Source organism: Mus musculus, chromosome 17 (assembly GCF_000001635.26).
Source record: "Mus musculus strain C57BL/6J chromosome 17, GRCm38.p6 C57BL/6J".
In the NCBI taxonomy this organism is placed as follows: Eukaryota; Metazoa; Chordata; class Mammalia; order Rodentia; family Muridae; genus Mus; species Mus musculus.
In genome coordinates, this window is record NC_000083.6 from 46941351 (window position 1) to 46956243 (window position 14893).

At 48.7% G+C, this 14893-nt stretch overlaps 1 protein-coding gene across 4 annotated transcripts in view; it reads right to left on the reverse strand.

Annotated features, from left to right (window-relative positions):
- Positions 1 to 14893, reverse strand: part of Ubr2 (ubiquitin protein ligase E3 component n-recognin 2) — an 82596-nt gene that overhangs the window by 13060 nt on the left and 54643 nt on the right. For all 4 annotated transcript variants that reach the window (XM_030249735.1, NM_001177374.1, NM_146078.3 and 1 more), the window contains 11 exons: positions 14432 to 14631; positions 13520 to 13613; positions 12548 to 12709; positions 10532 to 10635; positions 7223 to 7301; positions 4668 to 4816; positions 3696 to 3751; positions 3441 to 3537; positions 3158 to 3225; positions 1987 to 2122; positions 1370 to 1460 (listed from right to left, as the gene is read on the reverse strand). In XM_030249735.1, coding sequence (XP_030105595.1) covers positions 1370 to 1460; positions 1987 to 2122; positions 3158 to 3225; positions 3441 to 3537; positions 3696 to 3751; positions 4668 to 4816; positions 7223 to 7301; positions 10532 to 10635; positions 12548 to 12709; positions 13520 to 13613; positions 14432 to 14631 — 1236 coding nt within the window. The remainder of the gene's footprint in view (positions 1 to 1369; positions 1461 to 1986; positions 2123 to 3157; positions 3226 to 3440; positions 3538 to 3695; positions 3752 to 4667; positions 4817 to 7222; positions 7302 to 10531; positions 10636 to 12547; positions 12710 to 13519; positions 13614 to 14431; positions 14632 to 14893) is intronic.

The window sequence follows — 14893 nt, forward strand, 5'->3', positions numbered from 1 at the left end:
ATACGCAGAAAACTTAGAAAATGAAAATCCAAACCAGGGGTGGTGACGCATGACCCCCAGCCTTGGGAGGCAAAGGCAGGCAGAGCTCTGTGAGTTCAAGGCCAGCCAGGGCAGCATGTGGAGGATTCATCTTTTGGTTTCTTTGGGAAACCAAACCCCAGCAGTCATTGCAGACTCTTACACTAGCACATCTTGCTCAGGTAGACTGTTTCCAGGCTGACTGTCTCACACAGCTCTAGCTACATGAAGCTTAAGACTACCAAGCTACCTACAACACAGTACACGCTGTAATTTTTAACCTATCCATTGCATTTCAGAATGGGTCACAACTGATATCAAACTATGCCCTATACAAACATCTGGGTCACTTTTAGTTCCTTGCCTGCATAAAGAACACCAGTATGTATCTGTGAACCCCTGTGAGCGGCTCTGGATTTTGGATTACTTCATTAGTACAGATTCTCAGATGGGTAACTCTGTCTAAGAATGTGTGTGTACATGCATGGTATACCCAAATGTGTGTGTGCACTCAGAGGCTGGAAGAGGATGTGAGTGTCTGCTTTCCATCACTCTACACTTATCCTTTGGGGAGCAGTCTCTTACTGAGCCTGGAGGTATGCTGGAAGCCAGCAGGGCCCTGTGATCCTCCTGCCCGGCCCCCCCCCCCCCCTAGTGCTAGGATTCAAACTGAGGCTACCACGTTGGTGCACCAAGCATTCTCCTCCACAGGGTCCATGTCTCCAGCCCAGAATAGTCCTAGCTCCTTGCTATACATTTTCCAGATCTAAGCAGGACTCCTACTCAAAAGGCACAGTGACACCAAAGGGCTGCTCCAAGAATCAAATGTTATCTGTCATTCTTGGATAGCATCTTAGAAATATACCATGCTAATTTGATTTGCACTTGGAAATTGCTGATAAAATAACGTAAGTTCTAGGACAGCAACTTCAGAGTGCATCTGACCACCAGTTGGCATCTGATGAACAGATGAAGGCCTCATGGCCAGGCAAGTGTGGGCAGCTGCGGACACTGCCACCTTCCTCTCAGGAATGTCAGCTTTATCAGATGTATGGAGAGTCGCTCACATAGTTTTTTTTTTTGGACAGGGCTTCTCTGTATAGCCCTGGTTGTCCTGTAACTCACTTTGTAGAGCAGCCTGGCCTCGAACTCAGAAATCCGCCTGCCTCTGCCTCCTGAGTGCTGGGATTAAAGGCGTGCGCCACCACGCCCGGTTCCCATAGGTTCTTCTTACACATCCATGCACAGCAACTTCCCCTCATCAACAAAGCAACCCTTTCTCCTGCTGACTCCTACTGAGCCCTACTGGCGCATGGGCGTGCCAACCATGGAAGATTAGGGAGGGGCTCACCTTCCAGTATACTGGTGAAGTGTTTTGTGCAAAGAGAGAATGGCCAGTTCTTCTTCCCCAGTGGGATTCTCTTGATCCATGCCATTCTCTTCTGAAAGACAAGGAAACACTAGAAGTCTCCATTCCTATTATGTGGCTGAAAGGGCTGATAAGCACGCCAGCCAAGCACCCAAACATACCCACACACTCACATATATGGAAATATGCCTATAAATACATAGGATTTTCATTTTCAACTGTGCACATAGTATGGATCCCCATCTGACCGGTGAACCAGCCATTATACAGTGGGTAGTACCAGCTAACAGGCTGTCTTGCAGCTACCACACAGTGGGGACTCTCAGCTAACCAACACACTGCCTTGCAATGTTTGAATAACAGGATGCTTGAATTAAGCAGCTTAAGAATGAGCTGTCTGGGGTACTACTGAAATGTGTGAGTTCAAATAGAACTGGTATTCTGAAACACAGCATTAGCTGAGCTTAACTTACTCTGTGTATGGGCGAAAGCGAAGAAAGCAAAACTGTTCATACTGCAGGGGATTTTCAAAGGGGAAAGAAATTTAAAACGTTCTACAGAAGACAAACAGAAGGAGTATCCTGACTGTGACACGGTACCTGTACATGAGGTAAGTAAGATCTGTACGATGTGTGCCATGGTAACCAAGTGGAAGATGTGCAGGTCCCCAGTGGCCAGGCTGCTTCCTGAAAAATCCTGACACTGCAGAGCTGGGAAAGCGAGCACCAGGCCCACCTAGACAGCAAACACAGCATCAGCATCAGCACCAGCATGGGCCGCTCCTCTCAGCTACACTCCTGCGCGCTCCCGGGATCTCTTCCCAGCTTAGCCCTCATTTAAACTTAAAAGGGGAGGGTTTAAAAATCCACTAGGACTGGATCAGTGACCTTAGTGGAGCTCCCGGGGCCTGGAGGGTCAGTCACTAACTAGCCTCTCATTTATCCAGTGGATCGATATGAGCAGATTCCTGTTACAAGGAACAGTGTGTGAAAACTTTTCATTTTCTTTCCACTTATTTTCTTGTATATGCACTCAAGAGGTCAGAGGACATGACCTCCATGTTTGAGCTGTGGTTCACATGGCCAAATTTTTTTAAAAAAAGAAACATACAAGGTAGTATTACTCAGCCATTAAGAATGAAGTGAGGTCACGTATAGGAAAAAGGATGGAACCAGATACTATATTAAATAAAAAATGCCAGACCAGAAGGACATATATAGGATATGTTATTTTCATCTGTGATAAGTAGATTGAAAAAAAAAAGTAAAAAGGAAGAGAAGGGGCCCAGGAAGCAGGGGAGACGAGAGAGAGTAGGGAGATGGGAGGTGATGTGATGTTGTGTGTGTGTGTACCTATGGAAAATTCATAGGGGAAGCTACAATTCTGTATAATGGACATATCTTAATTTAAAAAAAGCATAAAAAAGGAGGAAGAGGCAGTCTGCCCCGAAGTACTACAACCGCAGGGCTAGATCTGTTCAGATTCCTAAAATGCACAAAACCTCTAAATGGACTGTGTATTAATGTCAGCATCACTTATGTGGCCACTGCTATTTTTACCTTAGTGAGTTAAGAGCAGACAGTTGTATTACAAATCTCAGCCACACAGCCAAGTAGGAAAGGAAGGAGCCCCAGGCCTAACTAGACAAGTGTGCAGCAATCCATTGCTCGACAGTGCCTCCCATTTGCCCTTCTGTCTGCTGACTCATCAAGTCCCAGGTAGCATTTGGAGTTCCAGGGAGAGGATGCAAAGCAAACTGTAAACACCCACCAGCAAGTGAAACATGTCGATGTCTAGTATGCACGGGAGGTCTTCATAGCTGTCACTAGGCACCAAGGCTAGAGATGGAAGAAGACACATCAGCACACTGCAGACACAGCATCAGTCTCAGAAGCATGCAGTAGGGACATGTCTGAATCTGCGAGTCAGAGCAGCAGTAGCAGACAGTACTAGCAAATACTGCATTTGTAACAGAGACATTAGACTCCTACCAACAAGATTCCCAAAGACCATAAGCTGCAGACAGAGATGGTGGTAGACACGGAGCACTCACATGCAAAGAGTTTACAGAAGTGTCCTTGTACCACAGGAAGTAACGCCACTGTCCAATGTGCTGCTGCAAACCGTGTTAACGACCTGAGACAGTCGTCCTGAAATAAAGACGGCCTTACAGTTAGCAGAGAAATGAGCAGATCCTGTCTAAAAATATACCTCGGAACAAGCAGACACCAGGCAACCCAGACCCCATACAACATGTTTGGCATCTTTACAGCAAGTGAGTTTTACTAAGAGGAGCGAGTGTTCTTACCAGTCTACAAGGCAGAGGTCCAAAAACAGGCTTCTCCTCATCACTCAAAATTCTTTCTAGAAATTTAAGATGGTTGAGAGGGTAAGCTGAATGCCATATATATTTTTAAGGTTATTTATTCTTTGCACATTTTTAAGAAGTTCAATTATTTCTGAGGAGAATGTGATTTTGTCATTTCTTATTATCATTCCCCAACCCCCGTTTTTTTTTTTTAAGACAGGATTTCTCTGTGTAGCCCTGGCTGTCCTGGAACTCACTCTGTAGACCAGGCTGGCCTCGAACTCGGATCCGGCTGCCTCTGCCTCCCAAGTGCTGGCATTAAAGGTGTGCAACATGACTCCCAGCTAGATTTTAGCAACTTTAAGACATTAGACAAGAATTCACTTTGGATGAAAGAAACAAAAAAGGGCTAAAGGGCTCAGGAGAAAGGAGCACCCGCTGCTCTTGCAGAGGACCTGGGTTTGGTTCCCAGAACCCACTTAGTAGCTCCTAACTGACTGCAACTCTAGTTTCAGGGGTCTGATGCCCAATTCTAGTCCCTGTAGGCATTAGGCTCACTTGTGGTGCACAGACATACACGTAGGCAAATATTCCTACACATCAAGTTAAGAAAAAACCCAACCGAGTTCCTCAGTAAGAAAGTGCTACAACCACAGCTATGCTTGTTTCTGTGGCTGCACGTACTCAGAAGCTGTAAAACAAACTAGCATTTTGCCCGTATACAGTTATTTCTTGATTTCTTTTTACTACTTCTTTATAGTGCTATTCATACTAAATATTCATTTAAAGAATATGAGTGTCTGTCTCCATGTCTGTCTGTGCACCACACATGAGCCTGGTACTCAAGGCAGAGTCTCCCTTAGAAGTTCTGGCTTCAGAAGGTTTCTGCCTCTGCCTGGGGTTAAGGAGAACTGCTAAGAACATTTCTCATCAGCACCTGGTGACTGGGAGGCACAGCTATGAGAGTCTTACCTATGCTCTGGATGGTGTATGCACAGGTCCCCCAGCACAGGATGGGCACACGGGGGTCACCTTCATTAGGATGAACCTTCAGTCCCACCTTGTAAGCAGCCGTTCCAAATGTCGTTAACATTTCTTTTATGCTATCAGAATATGGGTTCCTGTGGAAACATGCATAGGATTAGCTCACACGTGCACACATGGATACCACAGCTTCATCTCTAAGTCACTCTGTCCTGTGCTGCACACAAACCATTTAACATATGCATGCAGAGATAGCTGTGTGGCACTGTGCCTGACTGAGGGCGATCTGTCCTGTGCGTAAGCAGAGGCTCAGGGCTGAAGGCAGGATAAGCACGTGTATCTACTGTATGAACCATGCAATGTCTGGGTCGCTTGCTCGCTCTTAGCAATGTCCCCCACCTCCACAAAGACTGGTGTTCCCAGAACATCAGAGGACATGACTACACACTGACATTTGGGAGCCCTTGATCCAAGACTGGTGGTGGCTGCTGACCTTGCTGTGAGACTCAGCGGGTCCCCACTGAGCGCCTGTGTCTTACTGTACTTAGAACTCAAGGAGCAGACACACTGAAGGAAATGTCACAACATTCGATTAAGTTAGCAAGCAGGAACAAACGTGGGACTAGAGTAGGAGAGCAAGGCATTGGGTTCAATCCCTCATATGGGTGGTGCTGGAATACTGTGAGGACAAGGAGAAGAGCAGCCTGGGAAGGCCAGTGTGAGCAGACAGGGGACCACTTCAGAGAACCATGCCCCGAGGGAGAACCCAGCAGGACTCCACACACAGACTAAGCAGGAGAGACACCAAGGGTTTCAAAAATCTGCCAATCAACTAAAAGGAAGGGACATCGGAAGGACATTTCACACACTCCAGACAGGAAGAGATGCCGTTCCGTGGTAAAGAAGGAGTGAGAATAGCGTTTTTTCTTAGCAGATAGTGAGAATGAGGGAACATTCTCCATGGTGGGGTAAGGCCACTCCTAAGGGAGGCACCTCTGTGAGATGGAGCCAGTGCCACATCATGAGTCCCCATCTCAAAAACAACAGAACAAACAAATGCACACAACCAAGGACAACTGACAGGACAGCTGAGCCTTGTCCTGACTGGTGTGAGATTGAGCTTTGAGCTGTGTGTGTGCGTGCGGCAGAGCCTCCAGGACAGAGGACATCTGATTGGTCTAAGCGCAGGAAGAGCAAGAACCAGGCATGGACCAGAACCACTGCACAGCCAGGAACAAACACACTCTACAGAAAACCAGCTTAGAAAGATATAAGGAACTATAAACTACAGGAGACACCTGCTGCCTAAGGATGGACGTCCTTACAACACACAAATTATTATCAGAAGAAATAATACAATGCAAAAGCTGACTATGGATTTAATCCCAAATTGGAAAAAGATGATCTTATGCAACAATAAGACATTACTGACTTCAAAACACGAAACTGGCCCAGCGTGGTGCCACATGCCTTTAATCCCAGCACTTGGGAGGCAGAGGCAGGCAGATTTCTGAGTTCAAGGCCAGCCTGGTCTACAGAGTGAGTTCCAGGGCAGCCAGGGCTACACAGAGAAACCCTGTCTCAAAAAAACCAAAAAAACCCAACCCAACCAACCAACCCCCCCCCCCAAACCCCCAAACACGAAACTATGCCCAGCTCAGTGTTAGGGCACTTGCACGCATCAGGCCTAGTTCAATGCCCAGTAGAAGTCAGCAAAAATGGCAAAGGAAGCTGGGGAGGGAAGGCATGCAGGTACTAGTAGGGACAAATGACAGACTGGCGAGCACAGCAGGCAGAGGCCAGACGCCCTGCTCGCTGAGTCACTCAGGACAGACACAACAGGCAGAGCACACAGGGCATTACGTCATGTCACCTCACCATTACCAGACCTGGGAAATACTTTGCGTTACAGATGAGGGAACTCAGGGAATGAGCAGCGGTGCCACATTCTGGACCCCAACTGTCTACTGTAACTTATTGGCTTAGGGACAACAAGACGGTTTGGACTTGGGTGACTAAGAGCTTGGTGGGTTTCTAAGAGAAAGGTGGAAGTCAGAAGGAAGCCTGAGACCTGGTGGGCAAGCCCCGTGGCCAGGGTTAGACGTCGTGCTGATGTGTAAGGGAGTCGGGGACACTGTGGCAGTATACACGGGAGGGCAGCTGGCGCTGGTACACCAGAGGTAGCACTTTAACCCTTTAACACAGTTCCTCATGTGGTAACCCCAACCAGTGATTTCACTGCTAATTCCCAACCGTAATTCTGCTGTTATGAGCTGTAATGTAAACATCTGATGGACAGGATATTGATACGAGACCCCACGAAGGGCTATTCTACCCCACAGGGGTCTCGACCCATGGTGGACAACTACCACTCTCCATGCTCTTTCTTACGTTTTGGCTAGTCTACTACAGCCACTGTCACGCAGTGTTTAAACTTCAGGTACCATTTCGCCCTCAGTCTTGTCAGGCCACGCTACACCAACGACTCACCTAGCTTCATCTCCAATGGGCCAGATTGAAAGGGAAGAATATCTTATACTCACCTAGGATAAAAATCAGGCCTGAAGCCTTCGGGGATCGGTATTATATTCATGGCTTCTGTGTCCTCTGAAGAAGACGTGTCTGCAGAAATAGGCATTTTATATAATTTTTTAGCAGAATATAATCAGCACAATCTTTATGTACTTTAGCCACGTGATCAAAGAATCAAACAAACAAACAAATAAATAAATACAAAAACCTGAAAAACATTCCTATTACTCCTAACTGCCAAAATACCACAGGAAGTGTAGTGAGTGTTACTGTGGCTGACCACACCTGGTATGGTAGCCCACTCTGACCTCACAGCACAGCCCCTGGGGACAGTAAAGCTGGGAGGTTGCCCTTTGCACAGGTGAGGACTAATGACGTCTCTGCCCACACATCCCCAGGCCGAGTGGAGAGCAGAGGCTAGGGAACATTTTCTCTGTGTAGTCATGGCTGTCCTGGAACTCACTCCGTAGACCAGGCTGGCTTTGAACTTGATCCACCTGCCTCTCTGCCTCCCGAGTGCTGGGGTCAGAGGTGTGCGCCACTAGCCCTCCTCAGAAAGAGGTTTTATTATTTATTTATATACTTTATTTTTTTTTAAATTTTTTATTAGGTATTTTCCTCATTTACATTTCCAATGCTATCCCAAAAGTCCCCCATACCCACCCCCCCACTTCCCTACCCACCCACTCCCCCTTTTTGGCCCTGGCATTCCCTTGTACTGGGGCATATAAAGTTTGCAAGTCCAATGGGCCTCTCTTTCCAGTGATGGCCGACTAGGCCATCTTTTGATACATATGCAGCTAGAGACATATACTTTATTTTTTAATTTATTTAGTTTTGAGACAGGGTCTCACCACAGCACTCTGCCTGGCCTTAAACTGACAGAGACCTGCCCTGCTTCTGCCTCCCCAGTGCTGGGATTGAAGGCCTGTGCCAAGATGCTCAGACTATTTATATTTTTAAGAAGATCTGTTTATTTTTATTTAATATGTGAGTGTTTTCCCCACATGTAAGTCTGTGCACCGTGTGTGTGTGGCCCACTCCGAGCGTCAGATCCCCTGGAGCTGGAACTACAAACAGCTGCCATGCAGTGCCAGGAAATGAACATGGATATGTGATGAAAGCAACCAGTGCGCTTAAGTGCTGAGGCACTGCTCCAGCCCATAGTACGTGTTGTTTTTCTCTTTTTTAAAGATTTTGCTTTTATTTCTGTATGTGTTTATGAGTGTATACACATGTGCATGTAGGGGCCAGAGGTCAGAAGAGGGTGTTATAGGTAGTTGTGAACCTGTGCTGTGGGTGCTGGGAACTGAACTTGGGTTTTCTGCAAAGCATTGAGTGCTCTGAATCACTGAGCCATCTCTCTAGACTCTCACTTCTTTGTGATTACACTGTCATCACCTTCAGACACACCAGAAGAGGGTAACATTCCATTACAGACGGTTGTGAGCCACCATGTGGTTGCTGGTAACTGAACTCAGGACCTCTGGAAGAGCAGCCAGTGCTCTTACCTGCTGAACTGTCTCTCTAGCCTAGACCCCCACTTTCAAATACTTTAAAACAATTTTATTTGGAGACGCCCCTTCCAGTCAATTTATACCGTAGAGGAAAAAGACAAGTTCCCGGGTGGGAGATGGCACGGGGCGAAGCACGTGCTGCTAAGGCTCCTGGCCTGAGCTGGATCCCTGGGACCCACAGGGTGGGAGATGGCACGGGGCGAAGCACGTGCTGCTAAGGCTCCTGGCCTGAGCTGGATCCCTGGGACCCACAGGGTGGGAGATGGCACGGGGCGAAGCACGTGCTGCTAAGGCTCCTGGCCTGAGCTGGATCCCTGGGACCCACAGGGTGGGAGATGGCACGGGGCGAAGCACGTGCTGCTAAGGCTCCTGGCCTGAGCTGGATCCCTGGGACCCACAGGGTGGGGGGATGGCACGGGGCGAAGCACGTGCTGCTAAGGCTCCTGGCCTGAGCTGGATCCCTGGGACCCACAGGGTGGGAGATGGCACGGGGCGAAGCACGTGCTGCTAAGGCTCCTGGCCTGAGCTGGATCCCTGGGACCCACAGGGTGGGAGATGGCACGGGGCGAAGCACGTGCTGCTAAGGCTCCTGGCCTGAGCTGGATCCCTGGGACCCACAGGGTGGGGGGATGGCACGGGGCGAAGCACGTGCTGCTAAGGCTCCTGGCCTGAGCTGGATCCCTGGGACCCACAGGGTGGGAGATGGCACGGGGCGAAGCACGTGCTGCTAAGGCTCCTGGCCTGAGCTGGATCCCTGGGACCCACAGGGTGGGGGGATGGCACGGGGCGAAGCACGTGCTGCTAAGGCTCCTGGCCTGAGCTGGATCCCTGGGACCCATAGGGTGGGGGGATGGCACGGGGCGAAGCACGTGCTGCTAAGGCTCCTGGCCTGAGCTGGATCCCTGGGACCCACAGGGTGGGGGGATGGCACGGGGCGAAGCATGTGCTGCTAAGGCTCCTGGCCTGAGCTGGATCCCTGGGACCCACAGGGTGGGGGGATGGCACGGGGCGAAGCACGTGCTGCTAAGGCTCCTGGCCTGAGCTGGATCCCTGGGACCCACAGGGTGGGGGAGATGGCACGGGGCGAAGCACTTGCTGCTAAGGCTCCTGGCCTGAGCTGGATCCCTGGGACCCACAGGGTGGGGGAGATGGCACGGGGCGAAGCACTTGCTGCTAAGGCTCCTGGCCTGAGCTGGATCCCTGGGACCCACAGGGTGGGGGAGATGGCACGGGGCGAAGCACTTGCTGCTAAGGCTCCTGGCCTGAGCTGGATCCCTGGGACCCACAGGGTGGGGGAGATGGCACGGGGCGAAGCACTTGCTGCTAAGGCTCCTGGCCTGAGCTGGATCCCTGGGACCCACAGGGTGGGGGGATGGCACGGGGCGAAGCACGTGCTGCTAAGGCTCCTGGCCTGAGCTGGATCCCTGGGACCCACAGGGTGGGAGATGGCACGGGGCGAAGCACGTGCTGCTAAGGCTCCTGGCCTGAGCTGGATCCCTGGGACCCACAGGGTGGGAGATGGCACGGGGCGAAGCACGTGCTGCTAAGGCTCCTGGCCTGAGCTGGATCCCTGGGACCCACAGGGTGGGAGATGGCGCGGGGCGAAGCACGTGCTGCTAAGGCTCCTGGCCTGAGCTGGATCCCTGGGACCCACAGGGTGGGGGAGATACAACGCCCCATTTCTTCTGACCTCGAGATGTGCACCACAGAATGCACGTGGGCACATATGAACATACACACACACACACGTACATACATAAATCCATGTAAAGAGACAAACAGAAGCAGGCGGCCAGCACTTACCAGCAGCATTGTGCTTTCTCCTCAGCATCTGGACCACCTTTATCTGCTGTGTTACTGCTCTCGTCCACTGTGCCAGATCTGGTTGGTCTGAAAAATTTAACCTCCTGAAAGAGGTTACAGACAACACTCAGTTCTTTATTGATTAGATTAAGATACAAAAGCTTTCTTAAAAAACATGTGTTTTAGACATCTAAAATAACTGAGAATTCAGGCTGGGGGTAGAGAGATGATGCTCAGAGGATAAGGCCCTGGCTGCTCTTACAGAGGACCCAGGTTTAGCTCTCAGCACCCATGTGGTGGCTCATGGCCATCTGTCACTCTGGTTCCATGGGTGGTATCAAGCACATGTGTGACACATAGACACCCATGCAGTCAAGACACCCACACACAGAAAACAAAACACAAAACAAAAATTAGGGTAGGGAAAATTTGTTGTATCAAAAACAAACAAACAAAATCTGTGACTAGTGAGACAGCTGAGGTGACAAGCCCAGTTCAGTCCCTAGAGGCCACGTGGTGGCAGGCAGAGAACATCGTCCTCTCTCATGATGGACTGAGGGTGCTTACATGACTGAGATCGTCAGTTCAATGCCGGCACCGAAGCTGAGATACTGGCCAACAGAGACGGAGCTGTATTTTGATCAATGATGGCAGTACTATTGAAAGGTTCACTTATTTTTAGTACTAGAACATGGCAGAATTTCTTCAATCCCACAATCACCACAGACATCACTCACCACATACTTATGTGACAAACCGAGCAAAGCCCTTACTATAGGATGCTCAAAGTGGCTCATCTAACTGTCCAAGTACTACTATGATGAACAACTGTGCCCATTTTACACATGGACACTGAGCTATGCAGCCTGACTATAGGCTCTGAGGGGCAGAGCTGACACTATCGCAGTTACTTCAGGTTCCACAGACTGCTCTTCTATAGCGTTCTTCAGCGATGGCTATGCCATTAGTAACCATGGGAAAGAAACCAAAAACTAAGCCATAAAAGTCACAGGTAAAATTCAACAAATACAACATCTCCTCATGGGCAGTTAATACTTCTTAGTTCAAATACAGCGGTAAGTTAGCACCACGACGCTCCTGTGACTATAAAGAGTAGGTGGGAACCTAACAACAGTGTATAATGTTTTATGGCAACAGAGACAGAGTCAAATGTGAAGTTCCTAAAACAAATAGAAAAGCTGGCCTCTGCCTTGAACTGAGTCCAAAGAATTGCGCAGAAACAGGTAATTCACACTCATAAAACTTATTTAAAAACCTACATATTTGTTTTCTAAAGACTTACTTCAGTTTTTTATGTATATCAGTGTTTTGCCTGTGTGTATGTATATGAACCATATGTGAGCAGTGCCTATGGAGTCCAGGGGAGGCATCAGATCCCCTGGAACTAGAATTACAGACAGTTGTGAGTCACCATGTAGGTGCTGGAAACTGAACATGGGTCCTCTGGAAGAGCAGCAGGGTTCTTAATGGCTAGGCCATCTCTCTTGCCCGTATACATGTTTAATTTTCTTTTCAATGTATGTGTATGCTGTTTGTGCCCACAGGAAACATATGGAGGTCGGTCAAAGGCTTTACTTTTGACAGAGTCTCACTGTGCAGCTGGGACTGGAACTCACAGAGATCCATTTGCCCCTCAAATGCTGGGGCTAAGGTGTGCGCCACCACACCCAGCAGTAGACTAAGTGTCTTTGAAAAGCATGGGGGAGTATCTTTAAAGTAGGATCTCTAGGAAAAACGAAGATACTGGATTTCTATGAACAAACAACTTTTACATCTTCTACAGTACTGACAGGTGAGTAAAAAACTACATTTTGGCTTGTCCATTTCTCAAGGTCACAACCACAGCCCACAGGCCTGGTAGAAGAAATGTCTGAGTAAGTCATTGGCAAGGTCGCCCGCCTGCCGCTGCAGCGCTGACCCTGCACCTTGCTCCCCCAGCCGGATCCTTTCCTCATCCACAGAGCCAGTCCTGCGCCAGGATGCTGCAGAGCCTACCTGCTGAGGATGCTCCTGGGAGGAAGCAGCAGGGGGATCACCGTGTTGCTCAGGCACTCACAGAGCGGGCAGAGGAACTCGCCATTCTCTACATCGTAGCTAGTGTGCAAGCGCAGCCGCTGCTGCCTTCGCTGCTCCTTGGCTTGAACGGAATCAAAATACCTTCACAATTAGAGAACAGGAGCGTCAGAATCTGGGGCGGTCATGTCAGCAGGAGGTCAAGCATCAACATTCTAAGGCATTTTTCTCACAACAATTAAAAACATGAATCCTGAACTGAACTGGCTTAAACACAGGCAGCATAACTAATCCTCACAGTGGATTTGGAGTCCTAACACAGAAACACTATAAACAATAAAAACGACAAAACCTGACTGATCTAAAGGCCTTTCACGAGTGGGAAGAGACACTTGTTGGTGCTCTCACTGGCTGGCCATTTTCTCAGGGCTGGTGGTCCCTTGTTTGTAGTGGCCACACTAACAATAAGCACAGTTCTGAGACCAGTGCTGAGGAGCACACAGAGCGCCATGCAGGGTGCGGGAGGCGCCCCCTTTTGGCTACAGCCTTGGGAGCCACAGAGCATGTACTAACACCTCTGCAATCCAGAACTGCTTTGGACCTGAAGAAAGAATACAACACTCAAATAGCCTATATGATATAGGTTTCCTCTACCGTACCATGTCCTTCTGTCTTTTCAGCTAGTTACCTAACAGATTCATTCCTATCTCTGGAAAGATGGAGATTCTGATACAAAGCTATGTTAAAATATTATACCCAACACTCTCCGTTTCTTGTTATTCTTTTACATTCATTACAAAGCAAGTACTTATTTATTAAGCAAATGTTTAGAAAATTTGCCAGGATCTTTAGGTTTTTTTTATCCCCACCCCCAGCACAAATTTTCCTTTGCTTTAAAAGTCAATCCTGAGCCTTCAGATGGTGTTCCCTGAGTAATATAAGAATACAAATTACCTTTGCCAACAATGGGCATGCATAACGTGCCCACAGCTGCCAGTGTGTGTCCCACAAGACAGATCGGGGTGCATGAATAATGGATCATATTTTTCTGCATTATAAAACAAACAAATAAAAAACAAAACTCCAAGCATTTAACTTTCCTATGATCAATGTGCATCCCTGGATTTGTGAAGACTTAGGTAAAGAAATGTTAATTTATTCCAACTTTCGATGGCACTAATTTATGTAAGACTCTCAGACCTTAAAAAGTGAAACTCAAGTAGCCCTGAACTGCAATGTGAGACTGAAGGTGCTCTAAGTAACAGGCCCTCCGTATCCAGGAGCTCTGCATCTGTGGGGTCACAGAAGGTAGACCAAAACGTCCAGGGGAACCCTCCACAGATGCTGACACGGCTGCCTGGCTTACGTCCTTGTCATTCTCTCATTAAACAGCATTGAACTGTGACCTAGAAATCAAGTACCTAGGAAGATGAACCAAGGTCACATGCAAATCCTATGCATGGAGCGGGGTTCTCCCCTATCTCAGTATTACAACGAAACCCAGACCCTCCCTCGCAGTGATCGAGTGTTCTGCCCGGGAGCTCTCTCTCCAGCACTACAGCAACTTGTACAGGGACTTGAGCATCTACTCTGGAGTATAAAGGACCATGATCTATCGGAATGAAGCTTTGGCTGCTGACAGAATCTAACTCCCCATCATGCCTCATGCCCTGATCTCAAAGCAGAAATGCTAAGGGCTATGCCAAGACACAGCCTCACACTCTAGCCCTGGCTGGCTTTGAACTCTCAGCAATCCTCTGGCCTCTGGGCAGGGATCACAGGTTTGGGTCATGAGGCCTGGCATGGAGGCTGCTTGTACGCTGTCAGGGCAGCTGGGTTCTGATCCGATAATGCAGCAGACCTTACCTGGGTCCGCGATGGTTTTCGTCCTGTCTTTTGACAGAACCGTTGACCTCTGAACAAACGCTGCCAAGACCATCGCCCTGCTTCCCACAGTCACCTCTTGCTCCTCTTGACATAATATACAGGTGACAAACTGTCTCGGTTCAGGGACCTGTGTCTGTGCTGGGCCCAGTGCTGTAAGAGCTGCGTCTGAAACGGGAGGGCTGCAATACAAAGGTTATGACTGTAATACTGAATGAGCCTAAGAAGTTTCTCTATAATCGTTAAATGACAGACTCCAGATAGGTACACACAACACGTGGTCTTGATGACAGGATGTGGCAGGGTTCTCTTATGTGCTTAAAGCCACCTCCACTCACAGCAACCTGCCTGTAACACACGCCAGCCCAGCGTGCTCATTCTTTCATGTCAAAGGTACGTTGTAGAAAATAACACTTTAAGCGAACACATGAATTACTCAGAGGC